Here is a 26,878-nt window from a genome sequence, read left to right as displayed (position 1 = left end):
TAACGAACTGGCTCTTTTGAGCAGGCGACCCGTGTCCAATCGAATAAAACCTGACAGCTCATCCGTCTGTGTCTGTGTATTCCTGTTCGATGCCCCAGGATTAACGTTTAATCTGATGAGCCCGTCATGCATAAAGGCGAGGTGAGCTGGGCCGCGAGGCGATCCATGGCTGGCGATGGATTCTGGGCCCATATGCAAATCGCTGTCATCAGTATTTCCGACAACAACGTTTCAACAGTGGCTTTAAGTCTAATAAAGGAGCGATTGATTCAGCAGTATTGTGGGGATTAGGACAGCAGATGCCCCATGTTTATGCATGAGACCCAAATATAATGCTGATGAGCCGGCAGCTCGCCGGTGGAGACATCGGTATTCATTTGGACTGCTAACAATGCTAACAAGGCATCTCAGCAATGTTAATAGAGTATTTTTGTTCTCTTCACACAGAAATAAAGTGACTTTACAGTGTGGTAATCACATTTTGAGGACTTCTCTACATGTTAGTGATGTGAATCAGGAGTTCCTTGTGCTGTGGCGTCCATCCAGAATTACATAATTGAACTAATAAATGTTTGTGAAATTAAGCAAATTCAATAACATAGTGTCGTGAGGGAACAGTGACCTTTCCAGGATGTGTCCTGCCTCCACGCTTATTCCAGCTCAGGAGACTCTCCACCCTCAATTGGATGAAGCACTATCAAAGAAGGATGGATTACCTTGATTGAGGTTGATTAAGACATTACCTGAGATCATGCTCTTCTTTTACATCCCACTCAGAAGCAAGGACATCTTGTGAAGTGAAAGTAAGCAGTTCCTGTAGAAAGACTTGGGTGACCAACTTGGTGACTTTCTCATTAAATTTGGCAACCATCCAAATCCTCTTTGTGACTTTCAGAAAACTCTGAAAGGTCTCTCAACAACTCTCAGCAACGTTTTGCTGGCGTTGTTTGAGACTTTCCTGGAGTTTTGGACACTTTAAATGAAAGCACGTCTGGTTGTGCTGTTATTGTCCTCACCGGGCTGTGAGCCACTCAGCGAGGACCCAGTCCTGGTTCAGAAGTCCTCCAAGCTGCAGTCACAGCAGTATACTCACCCCAAGGTGACTGAATGATACGCTAAGATGGCTGGTCCTGCTCCAGTTAAACTGTGACTGGGGCACCAGTCACACGATAATGTTTCAAGTGAAAGCGCATTGTTTTGGTGTTTTCATTTCAGAAAAGTGTCCAATTTACATGGCAACACTGCGAAAACAACATAAAAGTAATCAGGGACTCTAAAACGTAAACCATGCTGATTCATAACACCTGTTATTTCACTTTAATCCACATGGCAGCCCTGCCTGTTAGCTCAAAAAAGCATTTTTTTTTTTCCAATTCTCTAAACTTTAGCGATTCACCTCCTTCATGTGAAGCTTCAACACGATCAGCCGTGAAACTGAACGTGATGCACCAACCGCGGAGCAGTGTCGACACACACTGGCTGAATAAACCTTTCACACAAAGAATATGCATGAATCATGATGTATAAGCACGGACACCTCCCCAGTATTTTGCACATTCAGATAAAATCATCCCCCATCAGACCTTCATGCAGTCTTCTCTGACTGGTGGCTGTTATTTTGCACATCCATCCATTGCACCCATCACTGCGTCCTCTCAGCATATCAGCTTTAACGTCTTTGCACAGATATCTCCTTACTAACGTCATCGGGTCATTTCTGTTGCCCATTCAAACTTCAGCCCAATCAGCTTTGTCACTGAACCTCAACACCATCAAGAAGCGTAAATACACACACGGACCACCTATTTTCCAAAGTCTGGGTTCACCTATTATCTATTAACTAAACCTTTCCCTAGTTATTGCATAACAATGTCTTTTTAAATCAAGGAGCCTTTTATCACATCATGTCACTTTTTATTTTAGCCCCCATTCATCATCAGGCTTCTATTTCATTATGTCACTCCTTGTTTCCATTTTATGACATTTTATGAGGTTATGTCACTTTTTATTTTGTGGCAGCGTTTTTCTTTCAGAGTGATGTTTTCAGTTTCATCAAAATACTATAATCTGTCTTGATTTCTCATTATATCACCATTTTATGTAACTTTCTGAAGAAACTTTCTTTCATTGCTGCGCTTGCCTTTTTTGCATCTGGGGTAGGCAGTTTGTATATATCCAGAGCTACACATTTCAATAAACTTTTATCATTTTCCACAAATAGTGAATGTAACATTTCTTCAGAGCATCAAAATGCCTGCTCACTTCTCTCAGTTTGACCAACAAATAAATATATATTGCATGTATGGACGTGAGCATTCCCTTATAATCTGCGGAGGTTTCACATTCATCCCTGACTGGTATCAGCCCGTTACCCATAGTGCACTGCGTGTTGGATCACTGCACGGACTGATCACACTTATTTGCTGAAAATAGAAAGTTATTGTGGAGGAAAGCAATCTGAGACATACAACGCACTTTTTGGAAGCAGGACTGCACGCGGTGTGGTGGCTGGATCCCAAGTTCGACTCCGGTTGTTCTCCTTGTGTGTGTGTGTGTGTGTGGTGGGGGGGGGGGGGGGGGGGGGGGGGGGTCTGGGCATCCCAAAAAATTTAAAGATGAGTCTCTAATATTTTGTTAGCTGGAGTAAAAACTAACAAAAGTTAAGCTTCTTTCACAGAAATGTAGTTTATTCTTGTAAGTGTTGATGAAAATAAGTAAAGAAGTTGGAAGGAATTCACTGTACTTAAAGGACAATGTAGAGAGTTTATTCCAGTCAAGATATTAGAACAGTGCTCTCTAACTTTTTCTATAATGCAGATTCCTTTTAAGGAACAGATTTTTTACACAAACTGGCAGGACAGTGTATAAGGAGGCCTTAACGAGAGCTTAACAATGTAAATGAAAAAAAAAAAAAAACTGAGTGCAGGAAAGAAGCACTGATGGAAGTGAAGTGTTTTTCAAAATAAAACCCAATGCAAACTAAAAGAAATGTAATGTACATTCTCAAAACGAAGTGTTTTATTCTCTCTTCGTGGCTCAGAACCAAATGATCCACAGACCGATAACACCAATAAGACCCTTGTCTTGGAAAATTCTGAGATTTTTGTGAAGAGATTCCAAACAAACGGGATCCTGTCAATGTCACAAAGCAGGTGTAGACAAGAGGTCAGTCCATCTTACATTGGTAAGTGAATTTCACTGCCCAAAGTACTTCACACTCTCAATCACTTTCACCCAAAGAGATGAAATGGAATTGAACCAACAACCTCCGAATGACAAGACAATCAAGCCACAGTCACCACACACTGGCAGAGTTTCTTTATCAGTAAGGACAATGACGGATCAACTGCTTTCTCTATTCAGTAACTTTGTGGTTTCCTCCTGCTGTACAGGTTTTACTGTTTCAGTACTGGGTGCTCTGGTGCTCTGTGGCCTTCATTGTTATGTGTTTGGCATGGATTTGGCCTCCCTTGTTCATGTGTTGATCAACAACTAACCGAGCTGCCGATGCCAACTTTCCAGCAGCCACACAGAGTGATGAAGCCCGAGCTCGGAGGATGATTGAAATGGCTCTGGTACCCAACACAACACCTGAATGCATGTTAATGGGGAAATTTCTCTCCTTGTCTGTGTGTCATCTTCCAGGATTTCACAGGTTTTCATCGTTCCATGTGTTGACATGGAAAATATGCTGGGCAGAAATGAGATCTGACAGGGCCACAGTATGTCGAGATTCAGGAGTTTTTTACAGGTTTGAGTGGAGCTTGGAGTGATTGGCTGTATATAGGAGCTGAATATTGTAAATAGCATTTTGCCATTGATTAACAGCCACAAAAGCACTTTAGAATATTAATCATATTCACCCATTCATGAACCAGTGATAGTGGCTTCCATGCAAGGTGCTCAGTCCATCCATTAGGAGAAATTATGGGTTCAGTGTCTTCAGCTTGCAACTTTCCAATGAGAAGACTGAGATTTTTTTGCTCGTTAAAAGGAGAGCTTGGCTTGCAGAGCCTCTGTATTTTCCCATTCTAGGAAGGCTAAGGCCTATAACTGTCTCAGTAAATGTGTTTTGTAGTTGTGCTATGATAAATACTTTTTCTAATAAAACTCAACATCTAATCTAAACTAATGCAAAACTAACACTGTCACAAGTAATGTAATTGTTAATGCAAACAATAAAGCGTAACACTGACATTTGATATTGACATTTTTGATACTAATCTTCAGAAAGAAATCTGTTCTATTCACTAGAACAGGGATTTTTGATTATTAGGATAAATGTTTGGTTTGGTTTTGCCCCATATTTAAAGCATGAATTGTCATTTGAAGGACAAAATGTTGATGAAACATGACACTATCATCAGCATAGAGGCTGAATCACCTGGACCAATATTGTTATGGTGAACCTTCTAATTGGCTTGACGTGTTAGGTCAACCTAATTAGCAGTAAAGACATTTGAGGTCAGTATCGTAACTGTATTGACATTTTGTCCATATACGTAGTACGAGGTATGCTATTTACACAGCTTAAGTCATTAAAAAAGTGTTTTTGCCAATACAGTAGGGATTCTTCATCATTTAGAGATATATATGATTGTTTTGACACATAAATGCAAGCATGAACTGTCATTTGACGGACAAAATTTTAATAGAACATGGCAGTGTCATCAGCATTTAAACTTTTTAACCTGTACAACATGTATCTCACAATACAAATGCTAAAAGATGGTAATTATGATCACATAATTATCAGTAAACACGTTTGACTATGGAAATGTTGTATGTACCTGTCATGATGATAGTATATTACAACAGAGACGCTCAGAGGCTTGACTTTACGTCTGATTTTCATAAGATCAAAAATGGTACTTGTTCCATTTGCTGATTAGCTTGAAAAAATAATTTGCACATGTTAAAACTGCCTCCAATAGTAGAAATTAACACAAAAATAAAAGGTTTGGAGAGGCTGAAATAAAAGAAACATTGTTTTTGACCCAGTAATTGTAGCTTTGGGTTGACCTGTACTACCATGTATTGTGGCTACAGAAGGGTTTTTTTTGCTTTGTATCCAAACAGATGCTCTGATGTTCTACTCTGTATTTTCATTTTTAAAATGTATTTGATTGGACTTTTGCACTTCAGAAATTTTTGCCAGACTTCACCTTGACCTTACATTTTTGGAGATTTAGGCTTTTTGAAATGCTTTGATCGGCAAAAGCGTACTAGAGAAAGACTTCGTGAAGCTTTTTTGTGCTGACTTAAATTTATTTCTAGCAACCGGTCACAGTAATTACTGTATGAAGGTTTTTTTTTTCTTTTTTGGTTTTCAAGTGGAAAAGGGTCGAACAGTTGCTTTTATGAATACAGCCTAGAAATGGCAAAGAACAGCAGGCTTTGTTGTTCCACTGTAGGGTCACAGAGGTATCACTTGAGAATATCATGAGTGGCAGATATTTGATATTTAATAAACAGCTGATATCGACCCATCAGTCTATGAGAAACACCTTCAAATAATATAAAAGACAACATCCCACAACGAGCCTTAGCAGAGACAGGATATGTGAGGAGACCCAACATGGGGATTTGCTTCCCGGTGTTTTTGCCTCTTTCTGTCTCGGTTGCCCTTTCTGGGAAGTGCAGCAGCCTGTCAATAACTGTCAGAGGCTGTCTCAGTCAATCAGGCCTGTAAGGCTGCTCGGGCCTCTGGTGTAACCGGAGGATCTAACAGAAACGACCTATAACTGACACAGCTCCAGATCTATGCACTGTAATCACTGGGGAGCCCACCCCTCAAACTGCAGCTCCGCCGGCCGCCTGACAGTGGACACATGTGCTGTGTAATTGCTTTTCATACCATTCAACCTTTTAAAATTGATTACAGCCCGTGTAAGAGGCTTTACAGAGAGGTGCACAGGCGGGATAGAAGTGGGAATATTGCTTGACAATGTCATACTACAGAACGTGGATCGGTAAACAATGTGGCCGGCTCCTCTTTCAAGCACACATTGAGTCATCACCCACAAAGGGTGTAATCCCCCGGGGGCCTGTGTTTGACAGACCACATAATACATGAAAAAAATACCGCTCCTCCCGCTTGAAGAGTTATTTTCTTCTCAATTACTTACCTGAAGCAGCTGTTTTGCTCCGCAGTCCTGTGTCCATGAGGATGTGACCTTGTACATGTCTTGTACGGATATCTGCGTTTGTGTTCTCAATTGTCTTGAAGGGCTTGTGTGCACCTTTATTCTTGTCTGTATACACAGTCGGGGTTTATGAGTATCTCTACGTATGGTCACCCAATGATTAACACAATTATTTTCAAGGTCACTGTGTGTTTTGGAGCTGAAACTCCATTTCTGCCAGTGGCTTACATTTCATACTTTGCAGATATAATCAAATAAATGGGAACTTTCATGTGTCATTGAAAGCAGCAGGGTTTCATGCATTTGAGCCTAATGTGCTTCAGGGTGTTCAATGTTCCCTCTTGGTGCCTGTATAGTATTGTCAGCCTTAATTCACTGATGGGATTAAACGCGTTTCCAGAAAAACCTTTGAAAAAATATTAATCAGAGTCTGTTTAACCTGATAGAATGAGACGTACATACATGAATTGGTGTCGGGGTTGCACATGAAAGAAACAAGGCCGACGCAATGCAGCATGGTAGCATCACACAAAAATCACACAAGCACATGAAATCTTTATCCATGAATGATAAAATACGTGGGTGGAAGTGCAAACGTATTAAATCCCACAATCTGTTTATGAGAAACAATATGCCTCCATTCTGTGTTTTGCATAAAAGACAAGTGGATTATGAAATCCTCATCCTGAGGAGAAGAATGGGTGGAGGAGAAGATGGACAATAACAATGATGTTCGCTTTGGAAACACATTCAACCAAACAGCAAACAGGAATAAATAATGTTAAAGGACCTTAGTTTTTTATGGGTTTTCTGTTTTAGAGGACGCTTATGTCTCAGATGAGAGTTTCTAAAAAGTACTTCAATGCAGAAATGTGACGGCGTCTTCCTGCCCAGGAGAGTGAACGTATTAGTATGGAATGATAAATACTGTCACTCGGACAAAGAAGACAGAAATGCACCCAACAAAGCTTTGATGGATTACTGTACCAATCTCGAGCAAGTGTGTTGACTTTCATTCCATGCTGGAATAAATCACAACCAGTAGCTGCCAACAGATATCCCACAATGCTTTTGGGGAAAGCAGACTGGCAGTAATTTAAAGCGTTGGAAGCTCAGAATGCAAAGTTACCGTTCCTCCGATTTTCAAATCAGATTCAGGGTTCGAGTTAAGGTGAAAGTCAGATTGTTTTTTGTTGTTACCGTGTGTGTGTGTGTGTGTGTGTGTGTGTTCGGTGGTGCCGCTGTCCTTTCAGCGTCTCCGTCACCTGTGCCGTGGAGTTCACTCAGCGGTCTCCCCGCTCCGCCGTGTGCAGAGCCTTTTGCTGCATTTCTCTTCAGCCACTCTTTCTCCTTTAGTGTCAAGGATTAGCCTGACATCTCGACTCCCTGCCTTTCAAATGAGGAGGACTCCCGCTGAAAGGCTGAGAGGGAGCTCACCATGTAAAGCCCGTACTCACACTGCTGACGCTCCCCATCCCCCGCCTGTCTCAGTGCCTCCTGAAGAAAAAAAAAAAAAAAAATCTATGAGAAGTCCCCAGTGATCTCACGGATGTGAAAGGAAGAGTGTGTGGTTTTAGAGGACTTTTGCTGCGGAGCGGCTGTGTGAAATCGTAATGCCTAACTCAGTGAGGAGGCCCGGTGAGGAGGCGCGTAAAGTGCTGTCAGCGTGATCTTTCAGGAGCTCTTCTCTTCCCCGTGTCCATTTTTGTAGCTTCTGCAGTGAATTTATGCTGAGGCTAGCTGTCAGTTTTGTGGTGAGAACAGATTGTGGCTGTGACACAAACCTGTGTCATCATTTTCCTTTTTTAAAGAAGGGATCGAGGCCAGGCCTCTCTTTCACGCCGCTGTTTTCACTTTGGAAAATCAGCCGTCACGTTCTGTTCTGCCGTTTGTGAAGGTCACTAGATCTTTTCTCTGTGCTCAATCGCTGTCAGAGCCCGATTGGCTTCGGTTTACCTGCACATTTTAAATAAGAGAACAGCATGGAAGACCGTCCTCTGTGACATTTGAGTTCAGACCAGTCCCTTCAAAAGCGGGGGCTCCACAGGAAGCGTTTGCAGCAATGAGAAAGCGTCAACATGGCTCCTTCAGTGAGTGATATACCAATTTAATGAGTGTATATTGAGAGAAAAGATGAGAGAAGCTCTTATTAATACTTTAATTTGTTCAAAGAATAGCTTGGGTTATGACAAGACCAGGCACTGCACCTTCCCAAAAATAACCACAAATAGATATCAGCTGTATTAACAGAGCAAAAAGCTCTCAAACTGCACAGTTTATGGCATAAAGTGAATAAATGATTATTAAAAAAACGGGATTAACGCTCTCCAGTGCTTCACTGCTGACGTGCATTTTCTACAAGGGTCAGGAAGATATATACTGATTTAGGCCCAATCCCAATTCTCTGCTTAATCCTCACTCCTCAACCTTGATCCTCAATCTCAAATTAAGTGCCTCCTCAAAACAAGTGTTAAGGAATGTAAAGTCACTTGGAAATGGGACAACCCTTAAAGACAGTTACGTCCTTGGACCACAGGGGGCAGCACTGCGCAAGAGGGTAGAAGAAAGCTGGAAGTGCAGTGTTTCCTGCAGGAAAAAAGTTTTGGGGGGGGGTTCGGACCGTCGGGAGGGTGCTAGGGGCTCGCGCAACGCTTCTTTGGACCGTCCGAGAGAGAGAGCGCACACGCGTGGAGCGCTGTTTTTGGGTTTTTTTTTCCCTCCGCAATAATTTTGTAATAATTTTGGTCAATGATCCATAACAACGCCCTTTATAACTGTAAGTAATGCGCCCTGCTTTAGAAATGTTTAACATTTTGCATGTGTGACCTTGTTAATAAATGCATTCAAATGAATTTTCTTGATTTCTTTCTAATAGGGTTTGTAAATATTATCTGTGATAGAAACTTAATACAATTACTCCCAAAGTATTATACAAGATTTTTTATTAATAAAATAACAGCAAAACGAACTATTTAACAAGCATTCTGGATTATCCTTAACTCCAAGGTAGGTCTGGTAGAATCTCAAAATGAAAGGAGATAACGCTCCTTAAGGAATGGGACAGCACTTAACTTCACGGGAGCGCGCATTTTGAGGAATGAGGAGTAAGATTGAGGATTAAGCAGAGAATTGGGATTCGCCCTTAGCCTTTCAATCCAGACAACGTCAAAACACCTTCACCTTCCTCTATATGCTCTTACATATTTCACTACTGTTTACTAATGCTCCTCCCAAGCTAAACTTGGAACTGCTGAACAATACGACTGACGCCAAAAGAAGAGCTCAAGTCTTTGAATGACATCACTGAGGAGACTCTTACTGATGTTTCTTTCTAGCTGACCTTGGAAATTTGATCGGTTTTTGTTGCTATTGGTTCAGTAAGTGGTTTGTCTCTCAGAGTAATGAATCAGGTCAACAGCACTTGGTCTTTTGTCTTGGAAGGCTGTTTCCTTCACTATGCTGGTGGGTCAGTCAGCCAAGGTTAATCGTGCTAATGGGTCGTAGAGCTCATGGTCCAATAACACGACAAACCTTTGGCCATTTGTGCCGAAGGCTTCAGGGAACTTTATCCTGCCATCATTAAGGATGAACTTGAATTCTCAGACCCTGCTAAAACCGCATTTTCAGGGTTTGGTGTTTTTTGGGTGGAACCAGGGGAATAATTTGGGTTAAATGAAGAAAACTGTATTGCAAATCTCCTGTGATTGCAAAATTTAGCTCTGAGTGTAGCATAGATGGACCCCCTGGAATGTGACGAGGATTATAGACATGCCCTTCATTTTGACTCATACATTTCCTGAGCAACCAGAACATATCATCTGGTGATAAAACACCACCACAATAATCCCAGCAGTGCATTTCACTCAGCTCGCAGCACGGTGCTAAACGTTTGAAGGTTCTGTGACGCGATAAACATCACAGAAATGTACAGAATGGCATCTGTTACCCCTCCAGGTCGGCTCAGACAAACAGTAGCTTGACTACAACAATGGATCCGGAGAATCCATTGTGACTGAGATTCATCGTCAGGGAAAAATGAACGGTTGACATAATTACATGGCGCTCTGCAGGCGCTGCATTCCCACAGCAGCGGCACAGCAGCAGATGGTCGGATTTTCTTGAAGTTTGCTGTGGATATTTCTTTTCCCATGAGGATGGATCCCGGTCATGTTAATGATGGCCTGCACTTCTCCTCTGAAAGCATCACAAATCTGTAAAAAAAAAAAAAAAAAAAAAAAAAGTGATTCAAGATGATCATCGTCATCTTTTACCAAAGGCCGTTTTGGACAAGCTCAAGCTGCACATTTCAAGACTTTTCCTGGTCCCGGTTTCCAAACCTGTTTAATTTCACCTCAAAAACAGCTGCATCATGTAGTGCACTTTAGAGTTTTATTCAGTGCAAGTGCAAAAAGAAAACAGACGGATAGAAAGACATTTTTTAAATTCTTAGTTCAGATACTGACCTGTCTGGTACATTACAGTGTGCACAGCCGGGCCCCCCTCCCCTCCTGGCTCCGGGGTCCTGTCAGCCTTTCTGAGCCGTCACTGACGCCATATTGGATTCTCCACCCCCCACCTTCTCCTACTGCATGCAGACTGATACCCGGGGCGTTGATCAGCGGCAGGTCCGCGGCGCCGGTGTCGCGCCCAGTCAGGTGGAAACCCCCTGACTGGCAGCACGCAGGGCGGGGGGCCTTTTAGAGGCCGTGTTAAAATTAACCAGCGTAATGAGGAAATAAGTGACTTATCGGCGCCGCAGTCATTTCCTTCATTAAGGCCGATATTTATGAGCATCCATCACGGGCGGAGCGGGCAACACGGCGGCTCCAGGTTTATGGAGCGTGGATTGTCACCTTGTTCCAATTATCCGCCGCCTTTTCAACGCGCTGAATGCTTAAGCATTAAGAGAAAAGGACGCGGCACATCATTAGTTGTCGCGCAATGGGGGGAGAGGAAAAAAAAGAAAAGTGAGAGGAAAGGAAAGGAGGCTCAATCCTGTCAGATTATTTTTATTCATCACGGCAGCAATTAGCTGATTAGAGCGGAGAAGCTCGGTGGCAAGGAAGGTGGAGGCTGGAGGAGAAATCCATGCCCTCGCCATTACATGTGTTAGAGCTTTAAAAAGCCTTTTCTCTCTGTGTGAACAGCTTCGTTTTTACGATCATGTATTCATATTAAAAAAAAACCTGAACGCTCTCTCGCTCTGTTGTCAGCACAGGCGTTCACGCTTCTGTTTCTGACATTTATGATCAGTAATTAACAGGCTAACAACAAAAATAAAGGGGTTTACAATTTTAATAATGGCTATATAATCACATCAGTGCATTCGCTGATGTTTCTTTTTTTTTGATAAATATGGTAATTATGTAACATTTCAAGTGTTTTTTAATGAATATTTGCAGGAATTAACATATGAATCCACTTATTCTGTGCAGCAATAAATGTGAAATATTGAGTGTTAAACTCGTGAATAAAGGGATGATTGGATGTGTCACACGGGGTGAGAGAACCACAGACGTGGAATCTCGAGAAGCCTAAAGGAACGAAGGAGAAACTGAGCTGATAACAGGAGGGAAACCCGGCACAGCGGTGAGTTGAAGAGGTCACTCTGACATTAGCATCAAACATACGTTAATTTAACCATTTTTTTTTTTTAATTTGCAGTTAGCACTCAATTCAGAAGTAGCCTGAAGTTTAGTGGGCTACATTAAGAAAAAATGAAAATACCATGTGTGATATTTCTGACGTTGTCAGCAGGTGTAATCTGGACAATCAGATTTGGGTAACTGGATAAAAAATGTGTAACCGTACAGTCCAAAACATTAGATTTATGCTGCAAATCCGATCTTAGCCTCAAGCGTTGATCTGCTTCATTGAAGGCGAGAGCAGAGATCAGCGTGGACTTTCTGATACATTTACCTTATTATTTCAGTTCAAAACAACACTTCTGTCAGCCTCCGCAAAGAATAATAAAACCACTTTAACCTTTGTGTTTACTGCCAATACCAAATCCTACAGTCTTGGTTGAAAGCATTGAATCTGATATAAAAAGGGCGCTTGTGATTTTGTCTTTCTTGTTAGCTTAAAATCTTTGGTCTCAATTGAAAGACCCGGGTCGAAATGCAGATTAAACCCTTTCACACTGCCATGAGGAGCTGATTATGAGCTGGTTTAAACATGTTTTTTGGCCAGTGTGAAAGGGACTTTAGTGTTAAGAACTAAAAGAACCAACAGAACTGAAACAGGAAGTGACGGTCAGAACTACATCACCAAAATAAAAGTTTCTGTGTCCAAAAGGAGGTAATCTGCCACATCTCTGCACACAAATGCTACTGAAACAGCTACATTCTCAGCTCTTACTTCTTCTTGGAGTTGTTACTTTGTTGACTGTACTTTGTTGAGATTGTTTTGTCTGATTCAGTAGAGAATGACAGCAAACTCTCATAAATTGCTGCCTTACTCAAGTATATAAAGTTCATGTCTTACAGTGCAGCAGCAGTTTTAAGATGACTAAAATCTAGGAACCTTTGAAATTCACTTAAGATTTAGTAACATAACTTTCATAGTTTAAAGAGTTGTTCAGGTTTTAACATCTTGCTGGAACAATTTTTTTTTTCCAGCAATGATTTGGTTTTGCAGAGTAGGATGATACAAAAGCAAACTGCTCAGAGACTTGATGAAAGCTTGTCTTATTTCCAAGTAATCCAGTTTCATTCATGGACTGTCACATTATTGGCTGCAGTTTTCACTTGTTGAAAATAATTCTACTCCTTAATGGAATAATGCATCATATTATCTGCAAAATGTTATGACAATGGCTGAAATATGCTGTCACGCCATTGGCAAGCTATTACAATCTTGGCTTTATTACCTTGAAAAAGGCCCAAATTGTTATTATTATCATTTATAATCTCATATTATTATCATATTATCATTATTGATTTTATTACATTAGAAAGAGTACGAAAATATTATATTATTAATATTATTGGCTTTATTACATTAAAAAAATACCTAAATTATTACTTTATTGGCAACTCAAATGCAAGTTTCTCTCACACATCAAAGAGTTAAATTTGGAAAGCCGTAATGGACATTTTTTTTTTAGGTACTTTTTTTTACATTTCAGAGATCATACCATTAAACATTTAGCTGGGAAAATAATGAGCTTAATAATTCATTATGAGCCTTTTATTTTCTGTCCCAAAATGTGTCCAAACCTTCCTCCCACTGCAGAGATACAGAAAACTCTGGGACAGCCTAATAAATAATAGAAGGAACCATTAGAGGACAGCTGTGTTGCACAGCCTTTTTTTCTTCTCACTGCAGAGTTTTTCAGCTGTAAAACATATTTTTATCTGTCGCTCTGAAGCCTGGTTAATGCTGCTGATGGCAGTTTGAGAAAATCGCCCAATAACGTCAATAGAAAGTGAGCAGGAGCAGAATTTTTAAAGGTTCGCCACCTCTAATTCTCCCAGCGTGTCCTGGACTGGCGCTCTGCGTCGGGGCTTGTGCATTCATTATTTGTCCTCATGTGTTTATTCAGGTTCACCTGTCAGCGAACTGTGGCTATAATTGGATGAAAACCTTCAAAATGCATAATGTGGAAGACCTAATGAAGGCGCCTTGACCGCCAACAAGTGCCTTTCCTTTGTTTTTTGTTTTTTTTTGCATATTTTGGCATCAAATAACTCCAAGGAGAGGATGCAATAATTCAGCTTAAGTCATAACTTTGAGTAAAATCTATATTAAAAAAAAAAGCAGGGAGCGTTGTGAAGTATTGTTTTGCTGCTGTAATCATCTCCCTAAATGATCCGCCTTCCTGTTTACAGGGTTATTTAAAAAGCAGATTTAATGCTCATTGTTTTGTCGAAATTGCATTAGAGTTAATAGTGGCCATTATTTATCCACACCACTCGCAGGCACTGTGCTTATTTATTTATACAGCAAAATTTAAATACTGCTTATGGTGTTGTGGCAGTCTGACGTTAATATCCGCCGTTACAAAATGATGTACGACAAACATTCTGCCGTCTGCTTTTCTCATTACGCCGCGCACAGACGGGGAAACTTTGCAGGAATAAAGTTTCTGCCGATGCTGACGATGATGTTCTTCTGAAAACAGCTCTCCCACGGACCGGCGACGCGGTGAGCAGGGCGAGCCGGGTCACACACGGCGTTTACTTTCTTTTTTTAAAAATCCAGTGGTTCCACACAAACATGAGAGTGATAATTAAGCCGCGAGGTGTCACAAAGTGTTCCTTGTTGGAGAAAAGAAAGGAAATGAAGCTCTCTCCGTCCTGCGGTCGACACGGCGAAGCGCCGAGACGGAGGCGAGCGCGGCGTGAGCGAGCGGGCAAACAGCTTGCGGTCGCCCCTGTGGCGCCTTGCCTCCACAGGCAGTCATATATAGACACGGATAAAGAAAGCCTGCGGCCCCTCCAAGACCTGGACCTCGGATAAATGCTGCCGCGCCGGCTGTGATCATCGAGCATCAGAGGGATCGTTAAAAACTCTGATTTCTGTGCCGAGTTTTTGTTTTTGCTGTCAATTCATTAAATTTGTCGAAGGAATTAAAAAGTTGACGTTTTGCATCAGGCTGAGTTCCTCCACACAGACAGAAATAATGATGAATTGATTTCATACTGTACACAATCCCCCAAACTCATCTCCCAGCCTGTCAAAGGGAATCTAATCGGCACCTGAAAACAATCTGGCGGGACTTTTTCACCCGTCGCTCACTGATTATTCCGTCGTTGGATCTCATTACAGAGTCGTTCCAGGAGGTTTTTCTGTTTTTGCGCGCCGGTTTCATGTTGTTTACTGCGTCAGAGGTCAGAGTTAAATGGAAAACTTGGGTATATGGAGGATTTAAATCTGCCGCAGTCTGATGGGGAATCTACCGCTCTCTGTCCATAGGATCCATTTACACGACAATTTTTTGATTAAAAATCCATCATTTCTGTATTTTTCATTTCAGAAAAGTTTGGAGTTTTAGTTGCAACTTTATGAAAATGTTCATTTACACAGAAACAGCTGAACTCGGCTGTTTCTGTCTAAATGAATACTTTCATAAGGTGTTACGAGCGAGTGCCATTGGTTCTTTTAGGAATGTTGCGCGCAGAGTATAAGACACATGTGTCAAGTACTTCTTCCAAATGTTTTTCCATGTTTATTTGTCTGAAATGTCACTGGAGGCCCCTGTGTGTGTCATCCTCCTCCTTCACACGTGACTGGAGCCTTGACTTTAATCTCTTCCTGCGGCTATTTGAGTAATTGGAATGAATTTTCATATAAATATTTCCCTTTTGCCCCTCGCGGTGGCTTTCGGGGGGGCGCCCGTGTGTATGTTACAGACAGACAGGAACGACACGACTCGGGGGGCTTATACGAGCTGCGTTCAGGCGCTCTCAGTCAGCGGGGTGGTCTCCGCCGGGGCTCCGCCACCGCTGTGGCTCCCAGCTGACTCCGATCCCACCAGCCGCTGAGTCGAGGCTAATCCAATCGCACAGCTAGCCAGGAGCTGGTGGAATTAATAGGCAAGAGGGAGGGGTTTTTTTTTTTCTTTTTCTTTTTTTAATTAGCATCATAAAGATAAGAGCAGATAGTGTGGAACTGATGTGGAGCTCACATGGCTTTTCCTTTATTGATCAGTGTGTTCTCTGCTACTTCCAACACGTGTCCCTCGGATAACAGAGCACCTGCAGAGCTCCACGTGCTGATCCGGTCACCGTCGCTCCGGCAGCACTCGCTTCAGCTCCTCCTCGCATGACAACATTTACATCTGTGTGATCAACGTTTCTCCATCATACGGGCTGAAAAGTGCGGTTTCACTGGAGTTACTGGATTTCTCAGGAAAAATTCAAAGGCAGGCGTGAAACATTTGGAGGTTTAAAGTCATTTTAAACTGCCCCGTGTTGAAAAATGAGAAATCTATGGAGCACGACGTGCGTCGCAGCGGCTGGCGCCATGCCATGTCTCGTAATACGGAAGGAGGAAACGCCAATCAGAACACAAAGTGTGTTGGACGTCGCTGTGAATGCTGATTAAAAATCCAGCTACTGTTGACAAGGCTTTTCAAACCGTCTGAAATGGTTTCCACACAACCTCGAACTTAAATTTCACTCTGACCATCCTCTTCTTTTGGAGATATAGGTAAAGCAAATTGACAGTTTTCAAGGCTTTATGCACACTCGTAATGGGATAAGTGTGTTTTGAATGGTTTAAATGTCGCTGCCTGTAACTTCGACCTCCTGACGGAGATATCCAGAATCTCTCCTCATGCTCAGATCATCTGAACCTGGCTTCTCAGGTTTTCTCTCTAAACCGGCTCAGCTTTGACTCTCCGTCTGATCTGTTCATCTTTAATCCTTCCTGATGAAACTCACCTTCATGAGTGTTGAATAATCCCTTGCTGATGAGTGAGGCTCTGCGGGTGTGGCTCTACACGCGACTCCTCCAGATTCAGCGGCCTCATAAGTTTGTTGAGTAAGACTGTAAGTCTGACTGTCGCGCCTCAGTGAATCAGAGGTGACTGCCGCTACAACGCTCATAAATACACTGGACAACAAAGATACACTGTACTTGAGTTAAGATACAATAAACACATGAAACAAATGGAGGAATGAAGAGTTTCTAGTAACATTTCTGTGCAGATAAAATAGTTCAGCATTGAACTCGGTTGAAAATGTGGATTTCATTTATCTACATTAAAAGTCTGTCTCTGTTGCAGTAAAAGCTCTTAAAATATTCACTTCTTGACAACCTTGCAAACTGGATGTGAGCATATCTATCATCACTTCAAAAAATATTTATTTCTGGTCTCCTGTAATCTAGTTTAAGATTAGAACAGACTGTAGAGTCTAGTAGAACACAGAATGCACCAAAGACGGGACACTAATTCACTGCGGGACACACACACACTCACTTTAGGGAAACCAATCAATACCTTTTTTTTTTCTTTTTCTTTGCCATTGTATTAAAAAGTACAACCAAAATGCCTGTTTTTCAGTCAGCAATATATAATTATGGATAAAACACATTTCTGAATTGAATTGAATTTCCATTCTTGTGTTCAGACTGTGGGAGGCAGACAGGTCAACACAGGAAAAACATCCAAATGCGACAGAAATGCTCCAAACACCCTCAAACCCGGGGATATTTTCACAGTGAGGCAACAGTGCTAAAGGCCCGGTCACACCGCACGAACTTTGCTGGAGCGTTCCTTGAACGGTAGGGAGGGGGGCCGAATTTCGACAACGCTCATCACCGTGCACAAAATGGGAAAAAAAATCGAAAACACGGGCTTTGGCTTAGTGGTGCACCGCTGAAGCTGGCGCTGCTTTAGCGTTGGTCTAGCGGTGACGCGAGCGTTGGTATAGCGGCGTGCTACGCATGCAGGCGTTGGCTTGGCGGGGGTATAAAGTTGGTTTAGCGGCATACCGCTTGTGACTACGGAGCTGAACGGATCGTTTTGATACATGTTCTGATAGATTTTAATAGAAGTCGATTATTCAAGTTCATTATGCGACGTGGACAAAAGAAGAGGAAAGCTGGCGAAGGAAAGGCAGCAGCCTCCAGGAAGATCATTACTGAGCAGGCAGCTGAAGCAGTGGAGTCAGGTAAATAGATGTGGCCCACTGGTTGTGTCAAGACATATTTAACAACTGTGAAAAAATACTGTTATGTATATTACTTCAACCTTTTTCATTTATTATTCCATTGTTATATTTTGCAGAGACCAGTCAGGCCACAACAGCAGCCACTGCCAGCAGTTTTACTGTAACTTTGAGCAAATTCGATATAGATGAGGTCTGAACTCAACGGCAGCTTGATTCCAAATGAGTTCCTGGTCCATTTCTGTCCGTATTTATAGCCAAATTCTGGTCCCGCTCCGACACCTCTATACCAACGCCAAACCAGAGTTCATCGCCGCCATGAATCGCTGCTTCAACGCCGGACACCGTTCCAGCAACCCCGTGTCCGCTTGTAAAACGCTTGCAACCGCTCCACCGAAGTTTGTGCAACGTTTAATCGCCGCCCGGGCAACGCTGGCAAAGTGGTGGTGGACCAGCGTTCAAGATTTCTGCGTTGGCCTGGCGGACCCAAGCGTCCATGAACTTGCGTCAAGCGGTGCCAAACTTTGACTGGGCATTGGTGGAGCCGGGGTGAACATTGTCGGGGCGGAAAATTGCCCCCTCCTCACCGCTCGCAATATTTTATGCTGCTCAAAACTTTCGGAGCGGTAGGAGGGCCCCTCCAGAAACATCAGTGGTGGCCGAGCGTATACGGCGTTGCTTTAACGGAGGCCAACTTCTGTTAAACGGCGGTGAACGGTTACCAGCGGTGATGAATTTTTTTTCACCGCTCCAGGCATGCTTCAGCGAAGTTTGGGCGGTGTGACCGAGCCTTAACCACTACACCACTGTGCTGTGATAGCACAGTTTTATTTATCCCACATGACCCAGTGATAATCATCTGTAACACTAACAACAGGATTCAGCTCATGAAATATTAACATGACATAAGTTACTATCACAGCATCAATTAGCAATAGTGCATTAGTGAAATGTGGCACCATTAAAACTATAAGAGATATACGTCCATAGGTGATATAAAGACAGAAGGCATTTTTCCAGAGAGGAAGCTGTGGAGACATTAACCTGTAATGGAGAGAAGCTTTATGCTTCTGTCATATTGTTTTAGTCCAAACATGTCAAAGTTGATATGTTGAAAAAACCCCACCTCCCTGAAGAGAAGAAAAGAGAAAATACTAGTTCCTAATTTTATCTGTAATCATTTTGATGTATTCATTAACGATGGGAAGCATACGTTCATTCATTTTTTTTTTTTTTTTTTTCTCCTGCATATCTTGTCGATATGTCAGAAAGCCTTTTGTTGACACGCTGCTTGAGGACTTGAACACCTGATTTAGAGAGCGGGAGGCTCTTTGTTCACGGTGTGAGATCTTAAAATACAATCTGTGGCCCAGAAACTGCCTGAAGAAGTTACTATTGATCGAAATACTGCACGGCAATTACCAATAAGACACCGCTGGAGAGCGGCGGTGGCGGTGGCGAGCAGGCTTTTTCTTAAGCAGGAATAAAAAACCAAAGCAGGTCAGATCTAATCACGTTGGTGAGATTTGTTTGATGCTATTTTTCTGCTTTCACACTGGGTACATTCTGAGTACTGAGTACTTAAACCCATCGCTCCTGACATTAACCTAAGAAGTTCACCAAAATGTGCTGCTTCAGACAATCTCCAGGTAATCTGGGAATCTGATGCCGATCTGGCCCAAGTCCTGCAGGACGTCTGTCCTGAGAGAAAACCATCACCTTACCATGATGGAACGGTTTGACTGTCTCCATGAAAGCTACAGTGGATATAAAAAGTCTACACACCCCTGTTGAAATGCGAGGTTTTCATGATATAAAAAAATAACAGCAAGACAAATAGTTTCACAACTCTCTACACCTTTAATGTGACCTTTAACCTTTATAGCTCAATTGAAAAAACAAGCAGAAATATTTCAGGGAGTTGAAGTAAAAATAAAAAACAGATTATGTGGTTGCATAAGTGTGTGCACAGCCTTTTATATTTTTATGGGGATGGGACAGTGTTCAGAATTAACCAATTACATTCAAACTCAGGTTAAACTGGAGTCAGCACACACCTGTCACCAATTAAAGTTATAGACTGCTTCGGCTCTGGGGCGACTATCAGGTCCATCATCGCTAACCTCTCTGATATGTTCGGTGATGTTTTGGTCACAAACATATCTGTGGAGTGTGCATAAACGCGGGGTCCACTTTCCCTCATGTTTACTTTACACAAATGGCAATAATCGTCCGGCGCCATTGCGAAAGAAGTAAACACAGCAATGCTTCTTCTTCTTCCTGGTTTTGCTGTCACTCTGCAGTTACGTCAGCGGCTAGAACTGACACGATTGGCTCTGGGTTTCAACAGCCCCAGACTGACGGACATGCGCGGCGCCCAATCAACAGCTGCGGAACAGTTTAAACTGCTCCTCCCCTACGAGAAAGTGAACAAGTGGCTCCCAGCCTGAATCTCACTTGTGGTCCAGGCGGCGTTAGCCAGCCGAATGCACTGCAGCAGGGAGAGAGCAAAAACATGTAGGGTCACCGGCCTTCCGGGATTCACTTTGTGAATTAGGTTTAAATTATGGTTTAAATTATGGATCGTTCATAACTTTTCATTCTTTCTGTTAAAAAGCTCTATAATCATTATAGGGCTTTTATAGTATAATGTACACTAGACTACCAAAAACAACAAAGAAAGGGTTCCTCCCAGGGTAAGACCATATGCTAGTGCAGTAGGCCTTCACTGTAACGTATGTCAATTTGTTTCCAGCTGATTCCACGATGTAACTCTTTTACATCAAGTGTGAAATCATCCTTCCATATATTCCATTTTACAGATATTATTTGGCAGTTTATATCATACAGTACATCATGTTGAACTCCTTGGCTGTCTCAATTAAGCATGCATGTAGTTCATACATCAAGCAGACTTTCCTGCAGTTAAGATGGCCAACAAAGGCCATGTAACTGCAGGCTCCTAGATTTCCTATGATCTGAAGAGAGCTGTGCACAGGAGATACCCTCGCAATCTGTCGGATTCGGAGCAGTTTTGCAGAGAATAGTGGGCAAATATTGCCACATCAAGATGTGCCACACTGATAGGCTCCTACCCCAAAAGACTGAGTGCTGTAATAAAAGCCAAAGGTGCTGCAACAAAGTATTAGTTTAAGGGTGTGCATATTTATGCAACCAGGTTTTTTCAGGTTTTTTTGATTTTATATTTTTCATTTTTGAAGGTTTCAGTTTTGTTTTTTGTTTTTTTAATTGCATTGAACAGTTTGTAGATCACATTAAAGGTGGGAAAAGTTGTGAAATTATTTGTCTTGTCATTTTTTTACATCACGAAAACCTGGCATTTCAACAGGGGCGTGTAGACTTTTTATATCTACTGTACGTCAGCTGGGGGCCAGTATTCCAGGAAGGGTACTGATGCTGCATCAGAGGGTAGAAAGCAGACACAGAGTGATCTCATGGTTGGGGAGTTGAAGTAAAACTTTAAGTGAAGAAACGTGGGCATTGCCATGAGCTACATCATGCTTTCGAATGGAGGTTTATTCTAAAGATACACATGTACGGTAGTGGGTGTGTTTGTGTTATATCAGCGCGCTGAACTCAGTGTGTCTTGACAGTGGCTGAAATTCAGTTTGATGGAGATGTTCACCTGTCCTGTAGTCAGTAATATTCCCCATTCTCCCCCTCCTGTTTGTTTTATGTGTGGCCCCTCTTTACACCTGCATCCATTCATTTACCCATTTAACAAGGACAACATTGATTGAGAGAGGTGGGGAGAGGGCCGATTCGATTTCAGGGGACAGAATTGGATTTGCTGGTGGGGGCATAATAGCTTTCATGGGCTTTTACGGTGCTCAATAGCTTAGCTGGAGCCGCCGTGATGGGCTGAGGTGTAATTCTGAGAAGGATCCCGGGGATGGCAGGAGCACAAACATCCTGTTCCTCATTGTCCCGGCCCACACAGCTCTCTGGTCTTTCACCCAGTGGAGGCAAGCGCAAGATACCGTGTGAGGCCAAGACCTCACTCCTAGCTCCAAAACAAAGTCACGCTTTTGCAATCTCAAAGATCAGTGTTCCCAAAACTGTGCTCAGATCAATGAGCTGCCACCATGAACAATAAGCATGAACAGGGCCCTGGCCCGCTGGTCAAACTGAAGTCGAGAGGAGGAGGCGGGGTTGTCTAACCTGCCATGATTCGCCGTCTAAGATGGCGACACGTTGGCGCCAGCACAAAGGCTGTTTTTGTGCGAAGTGAAATCCAGGCCTTGTGACCGAGATAAGATGTATTCAGACTCCACAGCCACAATTTGGGTAATCAGTCCCCTCCTAATTCCTCTCCACTTGTTCCGCTCTGATTTCATTCATCTGCAAATTGCTCTGAGGAGAACAGTTTTGCAGGAATTGTGCTCAGTGTATACTCTGCCGTTCCCGCAATATGCTCGCCTGTGATGAATGGGGAACTCAAACGGCTGTCCACTGAGCAATCTTTTTAAATTTGCAAGCAGTTGCTCTTATGCTGCTGTTGGTAAAACAAAATGCACTTGAATGCTTTTTCTTTTTCTCCTTCCCTTCAGAACTAAATTGCTCACATGGCTGAAAACAACAGCCGCCGCGCTGCCTGCTGTCCGGTCGACTGCCGCCTCTCTCGAGCCAAACGTGGGGATGATGAAGCAACTTCTTGTTTTGTTGTTGTTTTGTCCGCAGGTGCGGCGGGTAATGCTCAGCCCGATGCGCTGCCCTCGGTGCAGGGCACGCTGCCGCACTTCATCCAGGAGCCCGAGGACGCCTACATTGTCAAGAGCAACCCCATCAAGCTGCGCTGCCGAGCGGCGCCCGCCCTGCAGATCTTCTTCAAATGCAACGGCGAGTGGGTCCACCAGAACGAGCACTTCTCCCAGGAGTACAAAGACCTCAACACCGGTGAGAGCACACCTCGGGCCGGGGCTGAAACATTTTAGGGTTTTAGAAGATCACTTTTTTCTTAATCATTTTTGTGTCATTAGACTGTTCTATTGGAAAGTCACTATTAAACAAGTTTACAGAGACTATACGGGATGAGTTTCACACAGTTCTACTTGGTTTGTATTTGTATTCTGCAGCATCACAGTGGAGTTTAAATGCCATGCAGCTTGATGGAAGATTAATTGTGAACAGCAGTGGCTGTCTTTTCATATAAGACACAGAGTAAATTCTCATACTGACACCAGAATTCTCTGATTATTATACACAACAGTGAAAGGCCCTGATGGGCAGAGGAACTGAGGTTTTCATTGCTGTTATTGAGTTCACACAAGGAAAACGTGTGAGTTTTGGGTGAGTTATGCTCACTTTTATAAGAAATAAAACTCATCATCAGGTACTTTACCCTTCATGAGTCACTTCTAGCTTTTTACTTGTTTCTTCAAAACTAACCATTTCAGGTTAATGACCATCTTTCAGCAGAAAACACATTGTTTTGCAGGACAGTGGCACCATGTGATGATTTGGATGAGACAGCAGGATGTGAAAGCTTTCTGAAACCGTCCAGTGAGACTGTTAGCCTGTACAGACACCACCTTGCTATGGATTATAGTCTCATTTTGGTCACTTCTGAAGCTTCCAAAAAACTTTGGATAAATATAAATACCATTTGACTGCATTGTACAAAAAGTAAATCTTGAAATATTCAACACCCAGGTGCTAAAATGTATTTTATTGTAAGAGGATACCATTGGTGAGACTAACTGGAGCTTCTCAAACACCACTAAAACTCATCTCAAGCTTATTTTATACAATACAATTTGGTTTCAGTAAAATTATATTTAACTTTATGCTTATAAACCTGAACAAATCTTTGTTTGAAAAAAAAAGCTAATGATAAACCTGTTTAAATCCATATTTTGTGGTTTGTTGGGTTTGTGGTCGACAACATATATTGAGGTTTTCATGACTACTGATCACGGCTTTCCTCCTTTGTACCTTTGAGCCATGTTTTCTTTTTCTGCTTGTCACTTCCTGTTCCACACACTGCATTGTGTCCTGTGTATTGTGATGGTTTGCAGAGTGATCAAAGCTGTTACTGCTATTGGTGCTGGTAAGATTAATACTGTGCTTTTCTCCTGGCTGTGAGCCGCCCTTGCATCTGGTGCTCGGCATCCTTGTAAAGTCTGAAGGCGCTTTCACCTCCGTCCGATGTGGAGATTTGACAGAAAGTAGACAACAGATCTCAGATGTTCTGTCAATGTGGTTTCCCTGCGCGGAGACGACACCAGACCTCTCATTTCAGCAATTGGACGAATATCAGCGTAGTCTGAGAGGGTTTGAGCTTAAGAGCCAACAAAGGCAGAGCGAGCGGCGCTGCTAATCACAGCTGGGGCCAGCAATATGTGCAGTATGTACTTATTTTAAGCTCCTGGCGGTGTCGGATGGAGGGTATAGTTTATACTGCACCGCATCAGCACATATTCAGCCGCTTTCACACGAGTCGTCGCTCACAGAAATTCCGAGGACTGATCTTGAATGCTGAAAAAAAAAACAGAAAAATCTCTGAATTAGCATTAAACTGTTTTCTTCTGACCGCAGCTTATTTGAGCAGCGGTGGTAAAACAGGTCTGCTGCACATTTGACGATTCATTTCTCAAAGTTAATATTTAATTCAAGAAGTGCTTCCTTGGAGTTTATGGAGTAGATGTTATGGGTCGCAGTCTGAAAGAATTTCATTAGTGTGGGTGGAGAACAGAGAGCTTCATTAAGTTCTCAAAGCAAACAGCGAAATGCTTCAAATTTGGCTTGAAAATAGGAAATACTTAATGACATTGACACTTTCAACTGCTGAATAATAGTAGAGGAGCTCTGTCAAGTTAAAAGCTCGTTCTGGTTGAGACATTATGTTACCAATCAGTTACTCTCATGCACCCTGAAAAGCTGGATTTACATATTTCTCTTCAAAATTAAATATTTATGGCAAAATAAACTGCAATTAGAGTCAAACTGCAGAAATAAAACATCAGATTAATTTGTTGCTGGACTGTAATTGGTACTGAGAATTGTGGATATTACTTTCATCCAGCTCGCTCCTGCAAACTGCAGAAACCCGCTGAAGGGTCCAGCCCAGCTTGTGAGGTGACGATAACTACAGTACAGAGACAGACTGGTCCAGTCCACTGGGTTTGGAGGCTGTGGCTTATTTAGACACTTCCGGATGGTTCTATTGCCTATTCTGCCTTGTAAAGGTCTCTTGATGTGTTTTACTGAACAATAAGTTGGTCCCAGTAATGTTAAAGGTCAAAGTTCATGTAAAGTCAGACACTATGCCTCCTTCCATCTCCATAAAGCAACAGTTCCAACAGAAGCTGATTGTTGTTCTTATTCTGTTAATCGGTCACCCATCTTTAATCCTAATTCATCGCAGCATCCTCTTTGAATTAACTGCACTTTTCTGGTATATTCAAAATTCTGTATGAATTTGTAGAAACATTGCTTATTATCATTCAGTCTTTTGCTGATGCTGGTATCGCAATAGCGATGACTCTCTGAACAATATGCCACAATCATACACACACTCAAAGGCCAAAGATATGCTGTCAAAGCCTGCTTACCTGAAGAGAAGAAAGTACCTGATTAAGCTTAACTATAATTTAATTTGAGTCAAGTTTCAAGTTTGGGTCCATTGAAGGTTAAATACAGGCAACTGCTGACATCTGATCGGTAGTCTGCACTAGAGATGCACCAGTACCCCTTTTTTAAATCATAAGTATGAGTATTAACCTTTACCTACTTGTGGAGGCTGAGTACTGATACAAATAGTCTTCAATTTGCTCATTAATCCAATAATCCAAACTCTCATGTAGCAAACAGCTTGTAGCACAAGTGTCATTGATTCTTCAGTGTTTCATGAACTAGTTTTCATCTCCTCTTGATATTTTCACATCAGAACACAATTCACCATCAGCATTACTCTTGTCATTCTCATAAATAATTTCCAAACCGCTAACACCACTTGTGTTTTGCAGACAGTTAACGTCACGTAGAAGTTGCCATGTTGCATTGTGGAACTTTCATGAGTATTCAGTGCCGTATCGGACCCGATGCTGGTATTGGATCGATCCATCTGGTTGAAATATGTGAGATATAGCTTGTTCCTCCATCTTTGATTTATACCGTGTTTTCACCATGCCTGTAGTGAGCCTCTCAGCTCGGTGGAGACACACTGGTGACTGCCTGTAGCGCCTCTGGAGCGTGACTTTTCATGTCTTTATCCGTCACGGGAGAGCTCCTGCTTTATTGGCCCCTTGTTCCTCTGATTAGGCACGTAAAATGCTACGCTCTGAAAATTAAGAGTTTTTCTTTTTCTTTTAGAAGCATCAATAAAGGTAATTCATCACTTCTAAAAGCTTGAATTGGAAGAATTAAAGAGATGTTAAGTACTTGTATGTTTTGACCACGACCTCTTAGCAGAGGGAATGAACCTTTGATCTAGCATAGCAGGAAACCTCAAAATCATGTCCGAGTGCTGTTTAAAGAAAGACAGTACAGCTCGGTGGAGGTTATGTGGAAGGAAGCGGTGGCGTGCCACAATAATTAAGTCCCTTTAGTTTTTGTCAGGTGGAGGCTTGTTGATTAGAAGACCTGACGGAGGCCTCCAGGAGGGATTTTTGGCAAACAGCGAAGCCGGCGTGACGTCTCGGCTGGAATACTCCGTGATTAGCTCGAGGAAGCCCTCTTTCTCGTATTCATGAAGGTCCCTTCACAGGAAGGAGGCTTTAATTGCCTCTGGAAGTTCATTATAGTGTGATTGCTGTGCTGTGAAATTGTTGTGAGCTTGATAATGGCGAAATGAAATTTGGAACTTCAGTTGTTTGCGGTTTCCGCGTGCAGCGGAAAAACCATCGAGGGGGAAGATTCACTTTGCAGAGATCCGCCAGCTCACTTCATATTCCACATCAGCATCGCGCATCCAGCAGGAGGGAAGTTAATCAGTGGATTTGACAGATAAGAGCGCGACGCTATACCGAGAGCTTGCACTGCCTCAAGGCTACAGCAAAGCAGCTGCTGCGTGAACAAAAGGCCAAAGTCAAATCAGAGATTTCTGAAACTAGATTTAACGTGAGGCTGCTGAGCTGTTAGAGAATGAAGCAA

At 42.4% G+C, this 26,878-nt stretch overlaps 1 protein-coding gene across 1 annotated transcript in view; it reads left to right on the top strand.

Annotated features, from left to right (window-relative positions):
- The window catches only part of unc5db (unc-5 netrin receptor Db), a 233,397-nt gene that overhangs the window by 77,937 nt on the left and 128,582 nt on the right, over window positions 1-26,878 (top strand). The window contains exon 2 of the mRNA XM_030104321.1: window positions 22,466-22,681. Coding sequence (XP_029960181.1) covers window positions 22,466-22,681 — 216 coding nt within the window. The remainder of the gene's footprint in view (window positions 1-22,465; window positions 22,682-26,878) is intronic.

The sequence above is a fragment of the Salarias fasciatus genome, chromosome 12, assembly GCF_902148845.1.
Source record: "Salarias fasciatus chromosome 12, fSalaFa1.1, whole genome shotgun sequence".
Classification (NCBI taxonomy): Eukaryota; Metazoa; Chordata; class Actinopteri; order Blenniiformes; family Blenniidae; genus Salarias; species Salarias fasciatus.
This window is presented reverse-complemented; position numbering and strand designations above follow the sequence as displayed.